At 42.1% G+C, this 25,282-nt stretch overlaps 1 protein-coding gene across 1 annotated transcript in view; it reads right to left on the bottom strand.

The window, feature by feature from the left end:
• Window positions 1–21,042: 21,042 nt before the first annotated feature.
• Window positions 21,043–25,282, bottom strand: part of LOC149467450 (sodium- and chloride-dependent creatine transporter 1-like) — a 110,670-nt gene continuing 106,430 nt past the window's right edge. The window contains exon 14 of the mRNA XM_089671646.1: window positions 21,043–22,984. Within this exon, the coding sequence (XP_089527772.1) occupies window positions 22,841–22,984 (144 nt within the window). The 3' untranslated portion in view covers window positions 21,043–22,840. The remainder of the gene's footprint in view (window positions 22,985–25,282) is intronic.

Raw genomic sequence — 25,282 nt, 5'->3', positions numbered from 1 at the left:
GCCAAAATAGTCTTTCCTCTGAGAGCATTCCAGCTCTCTGGTGTACCTCCTCAGACCCCAGTAGAATCCTCCTTTTCACCCAGCTCTACTGAAGGTATTCCCTGGGCAAGGGGGGCCCAGAAACTGCCAATATAGCACACCAGACCCAGATGAGAAGCTAGTTGGGTTTTCCACCTGACTGCCCTCTCCCCTTATGAGGTACAGAAGGAATACTGACACTGTCCTTCCCAATAGCTTAATGGATTAGTGGCTGCCTTCAGGCCTTTTGCTGGGCTGACTCCTTCCCCGCTGTCCAGGATGTCTTCCCTTGATGATGGTGGTACAGTGGAGGTCTTCTTCTCCAGCACCTGCCTGTAGGTAGGCCCTTTCCCTGGGCCCCCTCCCAGGCTCCTTGCTCCAACCTCTCGCTCCATCTTCCACCTGGCACTAACTAACTCTGCTGCACAGGCTCTGTCACTTTTGAGGGTTGCCATGGACACCATGGCCAGTCTCCTTCCAGGGGATTGGCCAGGCTCCCTCAAACATGCAGATCTGGGCCTCCTTCCCCTCTCCATCCCTCTTCCAGAAAGTTCTCTAAGTTTCTGGAAGGGTGGGAGGGCTCCAGAAGTCCTGACCTGTTAGAGCTTCCCAGCATGACCTCTTGCCTCACTCACAGGCTGACTCATCCCAGGGTGCTACTCAGCCTCTGCCTAAAAAGAAAACTACAAACAGCTATCTAGCTAACCTGTAGGGCTTTACATTTGTATTAACCTCCCCTACCGCTCCGAAAGATTACAGAGGAGATGGTGGGGTCAGGGATTGAGAAGAATTTCAATTGAAAGAAGAGGAATCAGCACAAGGGACATATCCTACTGACTGTAAATATTGTCCCTTGTGCTGTTTATTCTCTTTTTAATTTTAGCTACACTTAGGCTTAAAAAAATGTATAAATATTAATTGCAAGCTGAGATCTCAGGTTGGGTGAATTGGCAGAATTTGCTCATTATTGCCTTATCTGTAGTTTTGTTTTATTTGGACTGATAATGTGCCCATTTCTTTTTTTCTCATTTGTACTCTGTGCATCTTTCAAGCGCTGTGCTTTTCTTGTTATTTAGTATGAGTCAGTTCCTCAGAATGTTGAATTGCCATTTTATCCACAGGATGGTCATTATTCCTCTTCATTTTTTTTCCCTCTTTCAGCAAACTCTGTGATCACGAGAATTCTCTGTCTGCAGATAGAACAGAGACCATTACGGCTTCATTTGCTAAATGGCACAATAAAGAAGGATGTTTATTTGTGCAGACAAGAGCCGTGTACCGGCCTTTCAATGGAGATAAAGTGTGTCTGGTACACTGCATTGTTTTCTTGTATTACTGGCTGTACCTATCCAAATGAATTGCCTAGCATAGCATTTCAAACTTGGGTGCCCTTTGGGTTTCCCAAGGATGCCATGAACACGGGACACGGTTTGACCTGGATCACGGTGTTGCCATGGTGTGGGTGGGTTGGCCACCAGTGCCATAACAACAATGGAAGCTCTACAGCAAGGACTCATGGGGGTTTATTTACTAAAGCTGGAGAGTCCAAAATCAGACTCCCTTCTGCATAGAAACCAATCAGCTTCCAGGTTTCATTGCCAGAGCTTCATTGAACAAGCTGAGGTTAGAAGCTGATTGGTTTCTATGCAGAAGGGAGTCTGATTTTGGACTCTCCAGCTTTAGTAAATAAACCCCATGATGTCCGCCCACATGGCTACGTATGGCACTAATCCAGGACAGATTGTATACAGGGAAACCCCATCATGCTGAAAAGAACTGAAGTGTACCTACCTGCTCCACCTTCTGCCCTCTACCATGCTGCTGGGTTAAGGTAGGGCTCTGGTAGGAACAGGGAACTCTGCGAAGGAGGACGCTAATGTGATAGAGGGCTCTAATGATTGGGAAAGGTGAGCTTCTGATGTGATGAAAAGATTCTGTGATGGGGGACTCTGTGATGGAAAATCCTGTAAAAGGGAACTGTGATGTGATAGGGGGCTCCAATTTTAGGGGAGGCTCTGATGTATAGAGGGGACTCTAGCAGGGAAGGTGGACTTCTGATGTGATGAGAGGATTCTGTGATGGGAAACCTGTGATGTGATGGTGGGACTCTGACATTCATAACCTCAGATGTGATGGTAGGACTTTAACGCGAACAGGGGACTCTGACATAAAGGGGGACAGTTGTGTGCATTAATTCCAGGATCAAGTTTCCGATTGATGGTAACATTTACATTTTAGACTGAGGTTCCTGGAGATTTTGCATACTTTTAAAGGGTGCATTGACTGAAAAAAGGTGAAATGCTGGTCTAGCAGAAGGGAAATGTATTGTCTTTTTAAAGTGAACCTGTAATGTGAAAACTGTGCTCAAAGAAGGCAATAGGAGGACAAACACCTAGTCAACAGTATTGCCTGTGGCCTCCCAGCTGCTGATCTTTTCCTCAATAATATCTTACCATGCCTTGTTCTGACGGGTGTCTTTGTGTGGAGGTGGCCATCTTAGTAGAGGCAGGGCTTTGCATTCCCATGTCCACAGCCAAAAGTACCTACAATGGGATTGTGAGCATCATAACTGGACCTTGGAACAATAGAAAAAGGTGCCTTGGTTTGGTGAATCGTGTTTTTTTTGGGGGGAGGGGGGTGGATGGCTGGGGGTGTGTGTGTCACTTACCTTGGGAAGAGATGGCACCATGATGCAGTATGGGAAGAAGACAAGTCTATGGAGGCAGTGTAATGCTTTGGGCAATGTTCTTCTGGGAAACCTTGGGTCCTCACATTCATGTGGATGTTACTTTGACACATATCACCTACCAGGGGCGGACTGACCATTTGGGTCAGTAGGGGGCCCCATGAGATGCCCCTGGTACCTTTTTCATAGGCTTTTTTGAGTTTGGGCAAGGACACAGGGGCCCCATGATCCCCTATTGCCCGGGAGCCCCATGAGTTGTCAGTCCACCCCTGTCACCTACTTGAACATTGTTGATGACCAAGTACACCCCTTCATGGAAACGGTATTCCCTGAGGGCAGTGGTGTCTTTCAGCAGGATAATGACGCTGCCACACTGCAAAAATGGTTTACGAAAGGTTTGAGATACACAGCAACAAGTTTGAGAAGTTGACTTGGCCCCAAAATTCTTCAGATCTCAATTCACTGAGCATCTGTGGGATGTGCTGGAAAAACAAGTCTGATCCATGGAGGCCTCACCTCCCAACTTACAGGACTTAAAGGATCTGCTACTGACGGCTTGATGCCAGATACCACAACGTACCTTCAGAGGTCTAGTGGAGTCCATGCCTCAATAGATCAGGGCCGTTTTGGCCACAAAACCCCTCAATATTTGCTGGGTATCAGCTATTGCTGATTAATGTATTTTTAATGTACAAGGTTTATACAGTGGCGAATATAATTATTTGATCCGCTGCCGATTTTGTAAGTTTGCCTACTTACAAAGAAATGAAGGGTCTATAATTTTTATCATAGGTGTATTTTAAATGATAGAAACAAAATATCCACCAAAAATCCAGAAAAAAACATATGATACAAATGTTATAAATTGAGCTGCAGTTCAGTAACTAAAATAAGTATTTGATCCCCTACCAACCAACAATAATTCTGGCTCTCACAAACTGGCTATGTGTTCATGAGCTACACAGATTAGTCCTGTCAATATAAGAAGGTGCTCCTCATGACAACTCATTATGTGTATAAAAGATACCTGTTCACAGAATTTTTTTCTTCCATTCAAACCTCATCACCCTGGGCAAGACCAAAGAGCTGCCAAAGGACGTCAGGGACAAGATTGTAGACCTGCACAAGGCTGAAGTAGGCAGCAAGACCATCAGCAAGAAGCTTGGTGAGAAGGACACAAGTGTTGGAGTGATTATTTGCAAATAAAGGAAATACAAAATAACCATCAATCACCCTCGGTCTAGAGCTCCATGCAAGATTTCGCCTCATGGGGTAAAGACGATCCTGAGAAAAGTGAGGGATCAGCCCAGAACTACACAGTAGGAGCTTGTGAATGATCTCAAGGCAGTTGGGACCACAGACACCAAATAAACCATTGGTAACACAACAAGCTGCCATGGACTGAAATCCTGCAGTACCCGCAAGGTCCCCCTCCTCAAGAAGACACATGTAGAGGTCCATCTGAAGTTTGCCAGTGAACATCTAAATGATTCAGAGAAGGATTGGGAGAAAGTGCTGTGGTCAGATGAGACCAAAACTAAGCTCTTTCGCATTAACTTAACTTGCCGTGTTTGGAGGAAGAAAAATGCTGACTATGACCCTAAGAACACCATCCCTACAGTCAAGCATGGAGGTGGAAACATTATGCTTTGGGGCTGTTTCTCTGCTAAAGGTACAGGCCGACTTTGCCGCATTGAGGGGCCAATGGACGGGGTCATGTATTGTAAACTCTTGGATGAGAACCTTCTTCTGTCAGCCAGAACACTGAAGATGGGTCATGGATGGGTCTTCCGGCATGACAATGACCCAAAACATACCACCAAGGCAACAAAGGAGTGGTTCAAGAAGAAGCACATTAAGGTTATGGAGTGGCCTAGCCAGTCTCCAGACCTTAATCCTATAGAAAATGTATGGTAAGGAACTGAAACTTCCAGTTGCCAAGCAACAGCCAAGAAACCATAAGGATTTAGAGAAGATCTGTAGAGAAGAGTGGACCAAAATCCCTCCTGAGATGTGTGCAAACCTGGGAACCAACTAGAAGAAACATCTGACCTCTGTGCCTCTCCACCAAGTACTACGTCATGTTTTGCTTGCAGATCAAATACTTATTTTACTCACTGAACTGCAACTCAGATAATAACATTTGTATTGTGTTTTTTTCTGGATTTTTGGTTGATATTCTGTCTCTACCATTTAAAATACACCTATGATACAAATGATAGACCCTTCATTTCTTTGCAAGTGGGCAAACTTAAACTTACAAAATCTTCAAGGGATCAAATAATTATTTTCCCCACTGTATAGGGACCCCAAATTAACAGTGGCATCCAGGGGCGGACTGACAACTCATGGGGCCCCCGGGCAATAGGGGATCATGGGGCCCCTGTGTCCTTGCCCAAACTCAAAAAAGCCTATGAAAAAGGTACCAGGAGCCCCCTACTGACCCCGGGCCCTCGGGCAGTGCCCGAGTTTCCAAATGGTTAGTCCGCCCCTGGTGGCATCTGAAATTCAGCTTCTGACACCCAACTGCACCCATCTGGCACAGAAGAGGATGAAGAGAGGCAGTTTCTTTCCTACAAGGAACAGAAGCAAACATTTTACCGCTGCAAAATGAGTTTTATAGCTGCTTGGAAAAGCATTCTTACTCTCTAAATATATATATATTTTTTTCTAAATTAGCACTTACAAATTCAAAAAAATAAAGTAACAATTACTGTTTTTATCCTCCAAGAATAGACTGTACGATCTCCCTCTGCTCTTGAGCGCATCAGAAATTCTTTTGACGTAGAAAATAACATCTTCCCTTTTTTGATCTGCTGGAAGGAGATTGTCGCTCGGTTATTTTCCAAAGGTCAGGCTGGCAAGCCGCATTACAGGGTTTTGTTAAGTGCATGGACCGCTGATAGTCAGCAGCTGCATTTGGTTTCCAGTTTTAAAAAGATATAGTTTTTCTTAACTAAAACTGAATGGTGCAAAATCTGGAGCAACTCTGCATAATAACCAATCAGCTTTCAGGTTTTATTTCCAAAGCTTAATTGAACAGGCTGACGTTAGAAGCTGATTGGCTACCGTGCACAGCTGCACCAGATTCCGAGTGTTCTGGTTTTATATTTTTAGTGATGAACACTTGGATCAGGGAGGGCTGGTAAGAGGGTCCTTTAGACCCCTTGACAGTCCAATTGTGCTGCACTTCTTTATATGGACACATACAGCAACTCCTTGCTTTGTATAGGTATTTATATAGCACCAAAGGGGTCTATTTACAAAACACTTTTTTTGTACAAACATCTGAAACATTTGTGCAAACTGAACTAAATATCACCAAATACTTTTGAATAGATGAACTCCTGTGTCGTGAGCGCTATCTAGTGGCCAAAATACGGTATCGTTTTCTGAAATACGGCAATAAGAAAATATTCTGCCTTACTGACTTGCAGGCAGGGGCGGACTGACAACCCATGGGGCCCCCGGGCAATAGGGGATCATGGGGCCCCTATGTCCTAGCCCAAACTCAAAAAAGCCTATGAAAAAGGTATCAAGGACATCTCATGGGGCCCCCTACTGACCCCGGGCCCTCGGGCAGTGCCCGAGTTTCCAAATGGTCAGTCCGCCCCTGCTTGCAGACCAAGCTGTCCAGCCAAAATTGTCACTGATAGCAGTTGGGACAAACCATAAATATTTTTTGGGAATACAGTGTAAATGTTCATGCCTGAAAAACACAGCTGCTGCGCACAGCCCCCCTCCCCCATAGTAATAAATACCTGTACAAGGCTGTAGGCGGGTTTACACCTCTATTTGTGTATACCTGTACATGCATGCAGGCATACAACCCTGGAAATACTCCCATGATTTATGTTGCATGGCTAAAGCACACAGCGCATGAGCCCTAACTTTGTCAGGGGCGGACTGACAACTCATGGGGCCCCCGGGCAATAGGCGATCATGGGGCCCCTGTGTCCTTGCCCAAACTCAAAAAAGCCTATGAAAAAGGTATCAGGGACATCTCATGGGGCCCCCTACTGACCCCGGGTCCTCGGGCAATGCCCGAGTTTCCAAAAGGTCAGTCTGCCCCTGGTCAGGGGTAACTGAGAACTTCTGAGAGCTTCTGTCAGCCTTCCTCTCTAGCTGAGCCAAGTCATACAACCAAGGCTGAAAATACACACATTTTAGTTATTGAAAGTGATTTAATTATAGAAAGTTAAAAAATTATATTTTTTTTATTACAGTGATGATGTCAATCCTACTTTTGCGAGGCATTGGGGTTGATTTATTAAAGGTAACCCACATGGAAGAAAAATATATTTGAAATACATTTTAAAAATATTCTTCCTAAATATATCGACATATAATTGAAATGCTACAATTTTGGCCATATTCAATATATTTCAAAATGTATTTCAATAAATATATATGCTGCATGTTGAAATGCGCTTTTATTACAAAATATATGAAAAATATTTTTAAAAATACATTTCAAATATACTGGATGTCTTTAAAAATACAAATCTACATTTTTGGAATGCATTTACAAATATACGTAAAAATATATGTTAAAATGACTTTTTTATATGTTAAAAAAAAATCTGAAGAATATATTTAAAAAAAATCTATCTGAACTGCTGATTGGCCCTGTGCTGATCACCCGCACCCTCCCAAAAAAAAAAAGAACAACTCTCTGGCAATACACACCAAACTGAGCATGTGCAGACTTGCCACTGCTGCTCTGTACTATAGCAAATGGATTGGGGACAGTAGAAGAAGTGTAGGATCAGAGAAGACAGGATCAAACAGCCTTTTTTGCCCAATGCGGAGGATTAACCCCTTAGGTTCCACAGTGAGTATAACAATCATGCTTTACTGCATCTACAGACTGATTGTACTGTTGTGGGTTTAGCAACACTTTAGGAAAATTTCATGCAAAGAAAACCACCACCATATTTTTGTTTCATTAAATTTTTATTGCAAGGTTCTTTTAGTTTAACTCATACATTTGATGTCTACTCATAAAAATAAGACCCTATAGAAATACTTATATTGGCATAAACCATGAAGTGTGAATACTGCACTGGCGAGGGAGGCCTGGCACACAACACTAGGGATGGGGGGAGGGGGGGGGTTCTGTACAGCATTTGGCGCAAGGCAAAGTTTGGCACACACAGAAAACATGATATGGAATCAACTACGAGCAACATCCGTGGCATTCTGGCCGGGGCAATGGCGTGCCATGCTGGAATCAAGGCTGTAGGGACACTGAAGAAGCACTGTGAAGTGTGGCGGCGGCTTTTTGTAAGCTCCGCCCTGATGGACCGTACAATAATCTGTAGGCTTTCTCTGTGAGAAATGAGTCTAAGAAACGCGCAAAGGAGAACTGTAGCCAAAAAGTTTTTTTGAATTTTATTTTCAGGTAGAGTAGAGAAGGGTTAAAAGTCCATCTAAACCCGGCCTAAAAATGCAATTGGTTTGCTAGTATTTTGTTAGTATCGTGTATTGTTAGCAACTTCAATTTAAGAAAAAAATACAGTTTTAATCCTTTTTTTTTTTTTTCATTTTTGCACCTTAGTATTCCTGATCTCCTGCAAATTCTTTGAAGCCACTTCCTGTCTTTCACTTCAGCCAGGGGCTTATTTACCACAAGGCAAACAAGGCACTTGCCTAGGGCGGCATTTTTCAAGGGGGCAGCAATTTCCCCCTGAACAAGGGATGAAAGAAGGGACATGCGCACCACGGGAACCAGGTGGGATCTGAGAGAGGCTGCTTGATGGTGTAGTGGAAGGCTCTCCCAGGTGGGGGGCAGGGGTGTTGTTTATCAATGTCAGACGATCTTCATGGGAGGGGGAACGGGGGGTTGTGTTGGTCAGTGTATGTGGGGGCAGACGATTTTTGTGTTGCCTAGGGCAGCACAAAACCTAAACACACCACAGACTTCAGTGACAGCTGCATGGCATTTTTCAGGGGGGGGGGGGTTCCTGATAATTCCAAGTGCGGACCATGCCTGTGCAACCTGCATCGGCATGGCTGCTGCTGAAGTGTTTGATACAGGGTGACAACGTAGGAGCCCAATTGGGGGACAAAGACAAGGAGTTGTCACCCTATAACAGGAAGTGCCAAAACAAGAACCTTCACACGAGTTAGTATTTTAACGAAAGCTGCAGTTTAAAAAAAAAAATTAAAATGACTTTTGGTCTGATGCTACAGCTGTCCCCCGCCAGCTCTAAGACCTGCAACCTGCATCGGCACAGCTGCTGCTGCATTGGAAGTGCTTGATACAGGGTGACAATGTAGGAGACCAATTGGGGGACAAAGACAGGGAGTTGTCACCCTATAACAGGAAGTGCCAAAACAAGAACCTTCATGGGAGTTAGTATTTTAACGAAAGCTGCAGTTTCTAAAAAAAATGTAAAATTACTTGTGGTCTGATGCTACAGCTGTCGCCCACCAGCTCTGAGACCTAGAACTGAGCTATCTTCATTGAACAGAGAGCAGCAACTGTCAGCCACCGGCTCTCTGCTCTCAGCACTCACTGAAGCTGGGAACAGCGTGCTAAAAGGCATCTGGGTGGATCTTGACAATACTGTCAGGATCCTCCCAGAGCCTGGAGTGGCTCTGTGACGGGAATCTGGCTCACAGAAGTGCAGAAATATGTTGTAAGGGCACACAAATAGAACTTTTTTGGTGGTGTTTGATCATCACTGGGGTTTTTTTTCTTCATTTTTTGCAATATAAACAAAAGATCAAAAATGTTGGTAAAAATATTTTCTACTTTGTGATAAAATAGCCAATAAAAAAAAAATTGCTCATAATTTTAGACCAAAATGCATTCAGCTACATGCTTTTGGCAGCAAAAAAACCCCCAATAAATGTATAATAAATGGTTTAAATGAGCCCAGGTTCACACTTGTGCAGTGCAGAATGTCGCATGTGATTCACACGGGAACCTCATCGCATTCTGTGCGGTGCAATTTGATCCGTACATTTTGTATGTCTCAGATCACACCGCATCCGCATCAAAAAAATGCAGCACCCTTTTGTTGGTCCGCACGTGGCGTGGGCGTGGAACGGTGACACGCATCGGAGCACGCGCAGAGCTCCTTCTTCAAGACCAATCTTGAAGAAGGAGCTCTGCGCATGCGCCGAAACGCATCACCGTTCCACACCCACATCACTTCCGGTTGCGGTCTCCTGGACAGCGTGCGCTCCAGCGATCCCGGAACTTGTGGTGGCCATCTTGGACATCCTCAGCTCCCCCTGCAGCTGCTGGCCGGCACACCGGGTTCTTGCATGGTGTTTCTAAGTGTTTCTAACCATCATCATTAAAGTTCTTCCGGATATACTACACTTAGAAGCGCCCTCCTATTCTATCCTCTTTTACTTCACTCTCTGGCTGTGCTTTGCAGGGAGAAGAAACAGCCAGATTGCTGTTCACGGCTTTGTGCTGCCCCAGGCAACAAAAAAATGGGCTCCCCCCATGGAGAGACCCTGACACCGACCAACACCACCTTCCCCCATGAAGAGTGCCTGCCATTGACCAACAACACCCCAGCCCCCCCACCTCAGAAGACAGCCTTCCACTACCACCACCCCCCATACACTGTCTCACCCTGGCGAGAGAGAAGACACTCACCTTCACAGCTCTGGACATCCCCGGGAACAAGAGTCAGGCTCTGCATACACCATCAAGCAGCCCGCAGCCTCTCTCAGATCCCATCTGGTCCCCATGCTGTGTGTGTCTCTTCTTCCATCCCTTCTTTAGGGGGGTAGCGCTGCCCGCCTGAAAAATGCAGCTGCCCCCCGAAAGATGCCGCCCTAGGCAAATGCCTTGTTTGCCTTTTGTTAAATACACCCCTGGTTCACGGTATAGAGAGTAAACAATGAATTCTGTGTTTGATTGGCCAAACACCATCCTTTATGTTTTCCATAGTCCTTTCTATGTTGGCCATGGAAAAGGGGGAGGTTGTCCCCTGAAACATGTTGGGTGCATTTGATGTTTTCAATCAATAAATATTTTTTTTAGGAATCCCCAAGAACAATCAATTTAAAAAGATATCTTTGCTGCTGTTTGCGTCTGTGCTGCACCACTGTTGGCTGAAGAATCACCGGATAAGTCACTAACAGGGGCACTAACAGGGGCACTAACAGGGGCACTAACAGGGGCACTAGCAGGGGCGCAGGCACAAATGCCCCACCAGGATCTAACTCTTCCCAACTCTATTCAAAACAAAATTTGAAAAAAACAATTGGCTGGATTTTCAACTCTTAAAAAAAAACGCAGAAAAAAAAAATGTAATGCAAATACCTATAAAGATGTCCAGTGCAGATTAGTAGAGTGGGGGAAGAAACTTGTAACCTGAATGAGACTTCCTTTCATTCCTCTGTTCCCCCAATTATGCTGCTTGGAAATCATAATTCCAGCAACTGCTGAGCTCTGTCTCTCTGCACTTTCTTCTCCCACCACAAGGTGTCAGGCTATATACATATACAGGTGTACCTCGGTTTACAAAAGCCTCCATTGATGTAATTTTCGGTTTACGAATGAAAATCCATTGAAAATGTTTACGAATTTTTTTCGCAATATGAAGTGTATGTCGGTGCCTATTTTTAAATGCAATTACCGGCTTTTTTTCTTCTTCACTATAGCTCACAGAATTAGCTGTCACATTCCCTGGAGCTAAAGGAAACTTAGTTTCTTTTATCTCGGGAAATAAACTAAAAGGAAACATTGTTTCTTTTAACTCGGGAAATAAACGAAAAGGAAACTTTGTTTCTTGTATCTCGGGAAATAAACGAAAAGGAAACTTTGTTTCTTTTATCTCGGGAAATAAACTAAAAGGAAACTTAGTTTCCTTTTAGCTTATTTCCCGAGATAAAAGAAAAAAGTTTCCTTTTAGTTTATTTCCCGAGATAAAAGAAACAAAGTGTCCTTTTAGTTTCTTTCCGGAGATAAAAGAAAGTTTCCTTTAGTTTATTTCCCCGAGTTAAAAGAAATAGTTTCCTTTTTGTTTATTTCATGAGATAAAAGAAACAATTTCTTTTAACTCGGGGAAATAAACTAAAGGAAACTTCCTTTTATCTCGGGAAAGAAACTAAAAGGAAACTTTGTTTCTTTTATCTTGGGGAAATAAACTAAAAGGAAACTTTGTTTCTTTTAACTCGGGGAAATAAACTAAAAGAAAACTTTGTTTCTTTTATCTCGGGAAAGAAACTAAAAGGAAACTTTGTTTCTTTTAACTCAGGGAAATAAACAAAAGGAAACTTTTTTTTATCTCAGGAAAGAAACTAAAAGAAAACTGTTTTTTATTAACTCGGGGAATTAACTAAAAAGAAACTTTCTTTTATCTCGGGAAAGAAACTAAAAGGAAATTTTATTTCTTTTATCTCAGGGAAATAAATTAAAAGGAAATTTGTTTATTTTATCTCGGGAAATAAACTAAAAGGAAACTTTCTTTTATCTCGAGAAAGAAACTAAAAGGAAAATTTGTTTCTTTTAACTCGGGGAAATAACTAAAAGGAAACTTTCTTTTATCTCGGGAAAGAAACTAAAAGGAAACTTTATTTCTTTTAACTCGGGGAAATAAACTAAAGGACACTTTCTTTTATCTCTGGAAAGAAACTAAAAGGAAACTTTGTTTCTTTTATCCAAGGGAAATAAACTAAAAGGAAACTTTGTTTCTTTTAGCTGGATGGAAAGTGACTGTTGATTCTCTGAGCTATAGTGAAGAAAAAAAAGCCAGTAATTACATTTAAAAACCGGCACTGACCTATAGTGACAGCGACTTTTTTTTACTTTTTTATGACCTCTGGAATGGATTAACTGGTTTTCAATGCATTCCTATGGGAAACTGCGTAACTCGGGGAAATAAACTAAAAGGAAACTTTCTTTCTTTTATCTCGGGAAACAAACTAAAAGGAAACATTGTTTCTTTTAACCCGGGTAAATAAACTTAAAGGAGAGTGGGAAAGTGAGAGCTGATTCTCTGAGCTATAGTGAAGAAAAAAAAAGCCAGTAATTACATTTAAAAACTGGAACTGACCTTTAGTAGCAGCAACTTTTTTTTTTAACTTTTTTCTGACCTACGAAACGGGTTAATTGGTTTTAAATGCATTCCTATGGGAAACCGCATTTCAGTTTACAAATTTTTTGCAATACAAAACGTCCCGGAGAACGCATTCAATTCGTAAACCGCAGTACACCTGTATTAAGGTTGTCACTGATCGTTAGGATTGAACTGACTCCGCCTACTGCCAGTCCCAGAATTTGCTCAACAACAAGACTTTTATACAATGGAACAGAGGAAAAACAAAACAAAAAAAAAACATGGAACTAAGTGTAAAGTATACTGTAGGCATCCCTTACCCCTGATCTGCTGATTACTGGTTTGAATGGAGTTGCCCTTTAAAATGTAATATCAGTACAAAAGCAGTTAAATACAATAACTCTTGGCAACCAATCCAAAGCCGGTTATCTGACAACACAAACGGTTGTCCCTTGGCTACTATGGGTTATCACAGCATTGCAATCTAAAGATAGGCTCGTTCTGCTGTTACAATGGGCTCCTTTTAAGTACAGAAATCATTTGAACGATTTACCATTAGATTGCCGTGAAGGTTTTTTGGACGTAGAATATGAATTTCTAATGCAGCTGGAAAAAAAAAAATTGGTTTTAAGATTAAATTGCCATTTATTTTGTTAAAGTGGTCTATATGACCGTAGAGGATGTCGTTGGCTTGGGGATAAATCATCATCCATCAAGCTTCTGGTGCCACCTACAGTTCTACAAGGGGTACAACTAAGGATGGTCAGCCCAAGCGAAGGAAACGCTATACGTCCCGCCATTGAAAGGTACAGGAAGCTAAAATTAGAAAACCGACAACTGCTTTAGAGTCTGGGCGGAGTTTGCATTACATGTGTTTAGCGCCAAAAGAGCTGATGGACTTTTTAGCACCAAAAACCAATTTATTGCCAAAATTCTTTGAAACTGTAAGTTCCCCACAATATCAACAAAGGCAATATCCACCAGTAATGGAGAGCTGGTGGTGCACTCTTATAGAACCTGCATGTAATTGCACGGGCCCCAAGCCTTCATCTGGCCCTCTTGGGCATTTCCATTGGCTGGAAATGGGAGATGCTTCATCCATGTAGATGTGGCTTGAGCTTAAGGCCAGCTTGGCTTTGTTCCAGTGATGCCCATTGACCCACAGCAGCCAATCACACATCGGATCTCAGGAGAACAGTAGTTAAAGGGATGAATGATCATGTCTTATTGGTTACTGCATTCTTCTATGCAAAAAAAAAAAGCCAATGCCTACAGGTATTTTTTTTTTCACTTATCTGAATGCCTGAATCATTTATAAAGATCACAATTATCCAATGAAGCAAATACATTAAGTACACAGAGCATGCATGGCGGACACTTTGTATCACACGTTAAAGGCTGGTGACATGCAAAGCTAGTCACGGAAGGTGTTAGGAGAAAGACAGAACAAGAGTCAATGGCTGTGCAGCTTCAATGCGAGGTAAGACGGCAGTATGGTTCCACCCCGCCAGCAAGTGGACTCTGTATCACAAGACACTGTCAGGTGAGGCATGCAACTTTTCCAGGACACTTTTTTTTCCAGACCTACACAGCTATAAAAATGTTGAGGTACCCATACACAGGAGATATTGGTTGTACGTCTATGAGACTTACATTTGACATTGCTGTTGGTATTGGCATATTAGAGTGCTTTGGGATTTGGGGCTCCTGGGGTGATTGAGAAAGTTGTGCTTTCATCAACTTTTTGCAACAAAACATTGCGCCGTACTGTCTTCTCTGCAACCGGGGACAGCTGCGACTTCTCTACTTATACCTGTGGTTATATAACTGTTCCTGTGACATGCCCTTAAACTGGAAAGTAACAGATGGCTCTTTTTTATCAACATGGCCATCCCTAAACATCCAGAACAGTGGTCTCCAAACCATGGCCCATGGACTGGATGTAGCCATTCGCTTGCCTTTATCTGGCCCTTGGGGCACTATTCCTACCACTGACACCAATTATGGAAAACTATTTCTCCCATTGACACCAAAGATGGGACACCATTGCTTCTACTAATACCAACAATGGGACGCCGTTCCTTTCACTGTTACCAACGATGGGACACCATTTCATCCACGGACACCAACCCAATGATGGGACACCATTTCTTCCACTGATATCACGATGGGAAACCATTCCTTCCATTGATATCAACGAGGGGACACCATTCCTTCTGCTAATACCAACAATGGGACGCCGTTCCTTTCACTGATACCAACGATGAGACACTATTTCATCCACGGACACCAACCCAATGATGGGACACCATTTCTTCCACTGATATCACGATGGGACACCATTCCTTCCATTGATATCAACGAGGGGACACCATTCCTTCTGCTAATACCAACAATGGGACGCCGTTCCTTTCACTGATACCAACGATGAGACACCATTTCATCCACGGACACCAACCCAATGATGGGACACCATTTCTTCCACTGATATCACGATGGGACACCATTTCTTCCACTGATACCAACGATGGGACACCATTCATTTCACTTACACCCAACGATGGGACACTATTACTTCCACTGACTTCACGATGGGACACCATTCCTTCCATTGATATCAACGATGGGACACCATTTCTTCCACTGATACCAACGATGGGACACTATTCCTTTCACTGACACCCAATGATAGGACACTATTACTTTCACTGACACCAACCCAATGATGGGGCCCTATTCCTTTCACTGTCACCAGCAATGGGACACTATTCCTCCTACTGTCACCAACCCAAAGACGAGGCACTATTTCTCCTCCTACTGACCACAGGAGCTATGTAATTGTTTTCTCCCACTGACCACCAAGACTAAAATCTTGTCTACTCCCACTGAGGCCGAAGCATTTATTATACCCAGAGGTCACAATCCGGCCCACTTAAAGTTTGAAGGACAGTAAACTGGCTCTTTGTTTAGAAAGTTTGGGGGCCCCTAATCTAGAGCATGCATATCAAACTTAGATGAAACTGTGGGCTGAATGTGGCAGCCCAGGGGCACTTCAGAGCTTAACATTATGGTAAAATTGCAACTTACGGTGTTATATCCCAGGAAAAATGGCCATAAAGCCTTTTCTAAAGTATTTCACTGGAAGTGTAGTATCATCTGGAGATCTGCTGGGGGCACATTCATTTTTTTTAATCCTAAAACCATTGAGGGCCACAGAGAAGGATTAATAGCCACCCATAAAACAGATCTAGAGAAACCAAATCATGATGGGGCATTCGGAGGCAGTCTCCACCCACCCCCCTAATATGAATTATGGATCTCCCTATTTGCCCTTCCAATAGCATTTGCTTTTATTTCTGTAGCAGGGGTACCCACCCTTAACAGATACAATGACCGCTCTGCTCAGTGTCCATAACAAGCTCTGCTCCGATTTTTAGCCTGTACCCGCCAATTCCACTGAATGGTTGGGTGTACCCAAGGGACACCTCAGTGAATAAATACCCAACCAGTCCTATCATAGGGTTGCACAACCAGTTGTCATGCTCTGATCCAACCTGCACACACTTATTCATTTGACGTCGTCTTAGATGGTTCACACTGAGCCCGTGTATGGGTACCTCAACACCGAGCCATATTTATCAAAAAGTCTGAAAAACAAACTGTGGTGCTTACAGAAACCAGGAGTCTCCTTTTCCAATCTGCACAGAACAAAATGGTAAGCTCAGCAAAGTAACTGCTTGTCGGGTTTGACGATCTTGGTCCCATTATGGTAAATAGTAAATTTTTTACTGGAAAAGTTGTTGATAAACTGGAGACAATCTAACATTGAAGAAAAATACACCAAGGACAATTCTTGTGCAGCTTCTGTCCCTGGAAAATAACAGATTATAGGGAATGTACAGTGTTTTTTTTAGTAAATTTTATTTTATTAAAAACTTTTTTTTTATGTATAATATTTTTTTTACTTATAGAAAATGTTTATTATTATATGGAATATGGGATGCATTTATGATACTCAGATGCAGGGTCATCTAATAAACAAATGTTCAGTGTTGCCTGCACGATTGTCGGCAGCCTGTGTTTAACTGACTAAATAAAGGGATGCATATTCTTATTATTGCTGTTGATAAATATGTAAAGTTTCATCCAGTTTCGGATAAACCTTATCAATAATTTTGTGTGTACAAATTCTAAGAAATGTGCTTAATAAATGATCAGGCTCTGCGTCTTATTTCATGGCTCCACAGTACAAAAAGGTTGTGCTTTTTTACTGCTCCTTCGCACACTGCAAGTCTTTGAGTTGGCCGACTCATTGAAAACAATGCCCTCCCTGTGTGGTTGACATCTTATTTTAATGGCTGTTGAGAGAGAAAGAGTCAAAACACTGAGAGCTCCCTCTAGTGACTAATCTATAAACTTCTATATTTAATTTATTAAGAAAAATATGGAAAATCCATTATATTAAGTCATATTCAAAATCTTGCAAGCTAAACATAGAAATTTTATTTCAGAATACACAGTAATTTAAAATAAACTGTGCTTTCGCTTTAGGGTGTCTCTGGTAGTAGGGGGTGAGGGGGCTTGTCCCTCCTCCGAGTCATTCTGGACTATTCTGAGCACAATAGCTGCAGGAAAGTCTGAAAATCAAAAAAAGAAAATACCAAAAATGTGTTTTTTAATAGTCACACAAAGTAAATATATAGTTTAACACTCTACATCCCCTTTAAGCTGAAAAATAGATGGAAAGGCATAATCGTTATTAAATTTGAAATTCAGAAAATGGCCAAAACCGCTTTATAAATAAGTGAAATGGTCTAATTCAATAGGAAAAACAAATTCCTTTTTTTAATTTTCTATTTTTTTTCACATAGGACACTTGGAGCCTCACTGGTTGCTGCATGCCACACGTACAGTTCTAATTTCAAACAATTAAAATGATGGCTGTTATCTTAGTGGACTTCATGAATTAAGACTGCACAGAAGGAGAGTACCATAACAGCCAATCTCATTATTGTTGCATTTTTATTATCTCAGGGTAGAGAATAAAAGGAAGAATTTAATTGGTTGCAATGAGCATGATATCCACCTCCTTCCTGCAGGTCTTACATAAGTCCTACTATAAGGATACATTGATTTATATATGTATAAGATATAGATTACTGATTGTTAAAACTATATCTACAAAAATACTACTCTGTTCAAAAAATAAATACATTACTTTTTTTTCCTTCATCCATTAAGCCTTTCCGGTATGTTGTTTGGGGGGGGGGTTGGTAAAAAAATAACTAAACATTTAGACACAAAATTGAGCCCTGCATCACAACTATGATCAATTTTCAATCTTTGGAAGAAAGCCGGCACAGCGGTAATATAAGCAAACGGTCTTCCTTTATTAAAGGTAGTGGAATACAGCCATAAGAAATGCCGACAGGTTTCGGCTGCTCAGGCCTTACTCAGGACCATGAGCCCTGGGAGCTCATTTGAAATGCAGAGGACAGATAGGTGACACAGAAAAAAAAATTGGCACTGCAGTAAACTAATTGCTTGCTATGACCCAATGTCGCTTGGGCTTGGCCAATGCACTTCAAACTGCCTTTTAAACAGGATACATGGAGGTTATTTACTAAAACTGCATGGCGCAAAATCTGGTGCAACTCTACATAGTAATCAGTCAGCTTCCAGTTTTTATTGTCAAAGCTTAATTGAACAAGCTGGAGCTAGAAGCTGATTGGCTGTCATGCACAGCTGCACCAGTTTCTGAGTGCTGCAGTTTTTTGTAAATCCCCCCCATGTTGTCCAAGACGTTTTTCACCAACTTTTTTGATACATGCATCTTCCTTTTGATAGCAAATTTGTTTTCTCACAGTTGCTTTCAAAACACTTGGGTGCTCAAAATAGTAAACCTTTTACTACATGTGCTAATCATTGATTAGTGTGATTTCTACATGTGCCAATCATTGATTAGCGTGATTTCTACATGTGCTAATCATTGATTAGCGTGATTTCTACATGTGCTAATCATTTGGTTAAAAATATTTTATCTCCTTCTCCAAATTATTTGTCTTCATGTTTTAATGTGTCACTCAACTGAATGGAATTTAAAGGTGGGATTTTTAAATACATAAAATGAAACCTACTAAGGTAGATACAATAGAACATTTCCAGGCGGTGCCGTGATGGAAATTAATTGTAGTGCAACTTTGGCCAACCCAATAAAGTGTTTTCTTTGTCTTTCTCCAAAACAGGCAGCAACAATATTTTGACAGGGGATATAACTCTTACACCTGGTATCCAAGGCAAAAAAAAGGTTTTGGCTATAGCGATGCTTCATAATTAATTTCCTTTTGGCAGATTCAAGTTCTAAAGCCATTTGGTTTGGTTCAGTGCAATTAATTTACATTATATGGCCAAAACTATTTTAGGCCAAAAGAGTGTATTGAGTTTCCAGTGAAGGGTTCTGTTGATGCTAAAGCATACAAAGGCATACATTGGGCACTTCCAACTTGTGACAATCTGGGGAAGGTCCATTTCTGTTCCAGCATGACCCTGTGCACAAAACCAGCTCAATAAAGACAAGAATTTATGAGTTTGCTGTGGGGGAACTTGAGTGGTCTGCACAGAGCCCTGACCTCAACCCTACTGAACACTGTTGGGATTAGTTGGAAAGCAAATTGTGAGCCAGGTCTTCTTTCCAACATCAGAACCTGACCTCGCTAATGCACCTTTTTGACTGAATTCCCCCTGACACATTCGAAAATCTTGTGGAAAGCCTTGTTGGATATATATATCCAACAAGCTCATATAGGTGCGATAGTCAGGGCCCACAAACTTTGACCTCAACCCTGCAGAACACCTATGGGATTACTTGGAAAGAAGATTTGGCTCACAATTGGCTTTCCAAGTAATCCCAAAGGAGTTCTGCATGGTTGAGGTCAAAGTTTGTGGGCCCTGACTATCGCACCTATATGAGCTTGTTGGATATGGATACAAGATTTTGGAATGTCAGGGGGAATTCAGCCAAAAAAGTGCATTAGCAAGGTCAGGTTCTGATGTTGGAAAGAAGACCTGGCTCACAATTGGCTTTCCAACATCAGAACATGACCTCACTAATGCACTTTTTTGCTCAATAGACTTAAATTCCCCCAGACACACTGCAAAATCTTGTGGAAAGCCTTCCCAGAAGAGTGGAAGATGTTATGACTGCAAAAAGGGAAGGTGGGAAGTAATTCCAAATTTATGCTATTGGTTTTACAATTGGACGTTCAAAAAGCTTATATAGGTGTGATAATCAAGGCCCACAAACTTTGGGTCATATAATGCAAGGACTATGCAAAGAGGTCCTTTCCCCAAAAAGTTATTGGATGGCTGATGCACTATATAAATTAGATGTCTTAAAAGACGGTAGAAAAGATTCTCAAGGGCCTGTTATGCCAACTTTAGTTAGCATAATATAGGTCCTCTTTTAGGGTCCATTGTTCACCTATCTATGGCTATGGGTATTCCTCATAACAGATGAATCAAACATAGGATATCTACGGGAAGCCCTTAAAATTGCCTTGCAAAAAAAAAAATTTTTAAAAAGAATATGTTTTCCAGAGGATCATAAGATTTGCAAATTTTGGAATCACTAATTTACTACATTATCCAAGACAAGGTTTGGAAAGACCATCACAAATAATAAAGTGACACTTTATATTCCTCAAGTATGGAACATTGTGCTGCCTTTATACATTGCTCCATCAGCTGTTTCCAACACATTCCTTTCTTCAAAATGTTCAGCCTAAGTAGACTAAATTCTGTTACTGATATGCAAATTTAGAATTTTCATTAAAAGTCAACAGCTAATCTCTTATCTCCATCTCAGACTGCTCCGTATGCCATATGCCAGGAGCAGAGGAAAGGTAGAGGTGTCTGACTTGCAGGTTATGATTGACAGTCTGGCTTTTCCATGCTGTGCATGAGCCAAGATGACATCACCCAACGGGTCTTTGGGGACAGACAAGAGTTTCTCCTCACTGATTATGCACCAGTGAGTTGGTTATAAGGTGAACGGTTTACCTTTAGAAAAAACGAAGGGTTACTTTAAAGTGTACTTATAAAATCACAACAGGGGCCCTCAACATACAAAGAATACAACCTATCAGTCCACAAGAGATTTGTAACCCCAGAGGCACTAGAGACTTAGGCTTCATCAAGGTCACTTGCTTCTAGTGAAATGAGCTTCATAATGGTCTTCCCTACATCATGGCTACCATTATGATTTGTAGGGAAGAAGTCTACTTTAAAAACAATACTTTACAAAGCATCTCATTATCACATTGTAAAAATTTCTTTAAGTGCTTTTTGCTTTTACATTTCCTACAACGTAAAATACGGGTTATCAGTTACAGCATCAGAAAATACAGGTACTTTTAATACTTTGTTGGGAACATTGTAGAACCCTTGGCAGAATTATCTGAAAATGTGATGTGAACTTCTAGGAGGGATGTAAAGGAGAACATGTGGCAAAACATAGAATGTTTTTGGATCTCTGGCAGGCAATTGAAGCCTTTCACATCTGCGTCTATGGCTTCAAGACAGCATAATGGCCATATCACATAATGCAGTTTGACCTAGACTTTCTTATAAGGCAGTCGACTGCCCCTTTAACTACTGACATATCTAAAGGTACCTATAAGAACTGGATGGGGGGTGACCACGGATAAATGTAATCTTGCCAGGAAGTGAAGTATATCTCTCTAATGAGGAAACAGGTAGCAAAAATGCCTGAAGGAGGAGCCCTCCGCCACTTGATGAAAATCTCACAAAATGTTTTGGATGGCGTTTCACTATAAGTTATGCCTTGACCTGGTTAATGAATTAAAGTCAAGGCATAACAAAAGTAAAACTCCAACCAAGTAATTAGTCCACCTCTTAAATTTCAATCGATCAATGACCTGAAGGGCTGATGCTGAAAATACATCTTGAAATCCAGCCATGCATATAAGATAACATGGCTATTCTGAAGGTAGACACCAAATGCTTCCAAAAATATAATACTCTACTTAGCTGGTTGGTTTAAATTCAGCCTGGACACAGTATTTTACTGCTGGCATGTAAGCACAAGTGTTCCGCCTTTCCCCCTACTCACCCTTCAATAGCCACTATGCGTTTCAACTCTGAACATTCTCCTATTTGCATGGCTTGCATTTTAGGATCTACTTAGTGCAATTACCCTTCATTGATGTGTTTGAATTTTAGAGATGGACTAACAACTTGTGTAATACCCCCTTCATATTCAGATCCCTGTTTAATCCCTTTTTGATCTGTAACCATTTGAATCGATTAGAGGAGGCCATATTATATTGTGGTGACTTGCTGATTACAATTGCTTTTTCTTTAAATAGCCAACCCAGACCTTCATCCCCGTCCCTAGATGAAATGCATGTACTTTTAGCTGCTAGGAAGTGATATGTAATTCTACCAAAGAGAGATTTGTAGCCTCAAATAACAGGTTGTGCTGCAGCTCATAATAAAGAATAAAAAAGCAGGGTCAAGGTCACAGGGTATGACTTGTAAGGTTTTTGATGATACGGATATTCAGTAGAGTGTCCTACGTGGGAGAATATCTAGCTGGATCAAAAGCTCTCATTTGCTTGTGACCCTTTATATGTGGCAGCACGAAGAGGTACTCATCTCCCACAGTGACATAGAAAACACCAGTGGGACCTCACAACTGTTGCACTGCTCATTGCATGCAACCCGGCCATTCAGCTGAAGGCTCTCGTAGAGAGTAACGTGATGCAATAGCAGACTTGGCCAGCAGATATCGCAGTAAGCGAGCGAGGGAATAATAGTAGCCATTCTTGAAAAAAATCTGGACCTGTAAGAGGTGGTACCCCCTTTGTGTCACACCATTAAAAAAGGCCTCAAGTACAGAAGGAACAACCAAGTAATCTGGAGACCAAGTTTCAGACACTTTCTAAAGTGCAAGATCTCTTTACCCGCACCCTTCCCCCCTTGCCACCCCTCAAAAAGCTGCACATATACAAAACACAGGATGAACGGATTGGCACTAAGCATAATAAGAAATCATTACTGACGGCGAGATGCCATCACGGCTAGCTTAGATCACGGTCTCAAACAGGGTGGCCTTCTCCTTGTTGAGTGTGACAAGAGAGTCGGGAGGGAGCAGCTTGGTCTCCGCTTCTGGGGTGAGGTACTCAAGATGGTGGTGACCCCAAACCGGGGTGGTCAGGTGGTGCCAGCGCTGCCAAGAAAAAAAAGACAAATCAGGCAATGGAACTTTTAGCTGTCGAGAACCTGGTATTTTCTGTTGGACAATTAAACATATCTAAAAAAAAAGCAAACGTTCCAAAAATGTGTTGGCACATATTTGGCCCAGCAGGCCAAGATGGAACTCAAAGCCCAACATTTACAACACTTAAAACTTTTTTCAACTTTTATTCTTGTCTTGGGACTTTGAGGGCAACTGGTTATTCAAATAGAAGACTTTAAAAAAGAGCCAACTCATTTCACCTTCTTCATCATGGCTTGAAAACGGTAAACCATGTATAAGACGACTACATAAGGAATGCAAAACCAGCTGCTGATGACCACCGTGGTTCAACATTTAATTGATCAAAATACCACATATATTGTATCTAGTCCGGTCTGATACGTTGTTTTCCATTTTCAAACATGATGAATGGAGAAACGTGTTGGTTCTTTTACGTATAAATTCTTCAATGTGATCTTAAAGTGAAATAAATTTGTACTTGGACTATTACGTCTTGGTGTGGGGCTACGAGAACTATAGGCAAAACTTTTTTTTTCATTTTGGATAGAGTAAGGGAGGGTTATAACCAGAGGCGGACTGACCATTTGGAAACTCGGGCACTGCCCGAGGGCCCGGGGTCAGTAGGGGGCCCCATGAGATGCCCCTGGTACCTTTTTCATAGGCTTTTTTGAGTTTGGGCAATGACACAGGGGCCCCATGATCCCCTGTTGCCCGGAGGCCCCATGAGTTGTCAGTCCACCCCTGGTTATAACTTTTGATCTGTTGGTTTATCTAGACAAATTTCCCTTCACTTCCTGTCCCAAAGTCAACCAGGAAGTGAGGGGAAATCCCTGCAAATTAAGGGAATTGCTTGGGGACCACTAGACCATCAGAGCTAATGTCCCTATTGGAAGAATTCCCCTCTATTACTTTTCTGGGTAAAACCCAAACTTTGTGATATTCTTTTACTTTCACTTTCAATGATAATGGTAATCAGGGCAAATAGAGCGGGAATCTCCCTAACTGGGGCACAGGCGACAATAAAAACCTAATAGGTGTTCTAATCCCTCGCCGCTCCGGCCAAAGCTAAAGATAAAGTTTTGCCTTTAGTTATACTTTCATTATATCTATTATATATTATACTTTTATCTGCTGTCTGGGGAGACATCAATGACTTTTTATCCTGGGGACAATGTTGTCCCCAAGAACAGAAAGTGAGAAGAAAATCCAACCGGGACACAGACAGCTATAGAATCCCATCAGCTTTCTATTGCTGTCTGTGTATTCATTGTGGAGTTCCCCTCTCTTCCTGAGTTGGTGATAACGCTGTCGCTAAAATAGAAGGTGAGTGGAAATAAAAAGGTTCTGGGTGGAATTACCCTTTAAATTCTTCTTTTGCCATTGATGAGGGCTTTTTTTTTCAGTGGGAACGCGAGGGAATGCAGTTACGGCACCTCCAGCACTGAATGTATGTAATGGCAGGGGGTGCTGGGGTGTCCTAGAGATTGTATTGCTGCTGGTTACTGGGGGATCTATTGTTGCTAGCGGTGGTCTATTGTTGCTGGGTTGTATCTATTGTTGCAGGTGGGTATTTTGTTGTGAGGGGTTTGTTGTATCTGGTGGGGGGATATTGGTTCTTGAGGGATCTATTGTTGTTGGGGAGTCTTATGTTGCTCGGGGGGATCAATTATTGCTGAAAGGCATCTACTTTTGAGGGAGGAGTCTATTGTTGCAGGCGGCTTGTAGATCTATTGTTGCTAGAGGTGGTCTATTATTGCTGGGGTGGATCTATTGTTGCAGGTGGGTATTTTGTTGTGAAGGGTCTGTTGTAGCTGGTGGGGGGATATTGGTTCTTGGGGGATTTATTGTTGCTGGAGGATCTATTGCTGCTGGGGGGTTTAATGTTGCTGGTCGTAGGCAATCTATTTTACTGCATTTCTTGTTATTAAAAAATTCCAGAAAAATTACATCATCACAAACTGATTCTTGGTTCTGTATTCTCTAAAAGGGACGGTGCTCGGAGCTGGGTAGCGGGTGGAACCAAGGGATGGTGCTTGGAGGTGGATAGAGGGTGGAACCAAGGGACGGTGCTCGGAGGTGGGTAGAAAGTGGAGCCAAGGGACAGTGCTCGGAGGTGGGTAGAGGGTGGAGCCAAGGGACGGTGCTCGGAGGTGGGTAGAGGGTGGAACCAAGGGACGGTGCTCGTAGGTGGGTAGGGGGTGGAACCAAGGGACATTGCTCGGAGGTGGGTAGGGGTTGGAACCAAGGGACATTGCTCGGAGGTAGGTA

This window comes from Staurois parvus, unplaced genomic scaffold (assembly GCF_062004578.1).
Source record: "Staurois parvus isolate SC_StPar_1 unplaced genomic scaffold, SC_StPar_1.0 ptg000111l, whole genome shotgun sequence".
NCBI lineage: Eukaryota > Metazoa > Chordata > Amphibia > Anura > Ranidae > Staurois > Staurois parvus.
Note: the sequence above shows the minus strand (reverse complement) of the source record. Positions and strands in the feature narration are given on the sequence as shown.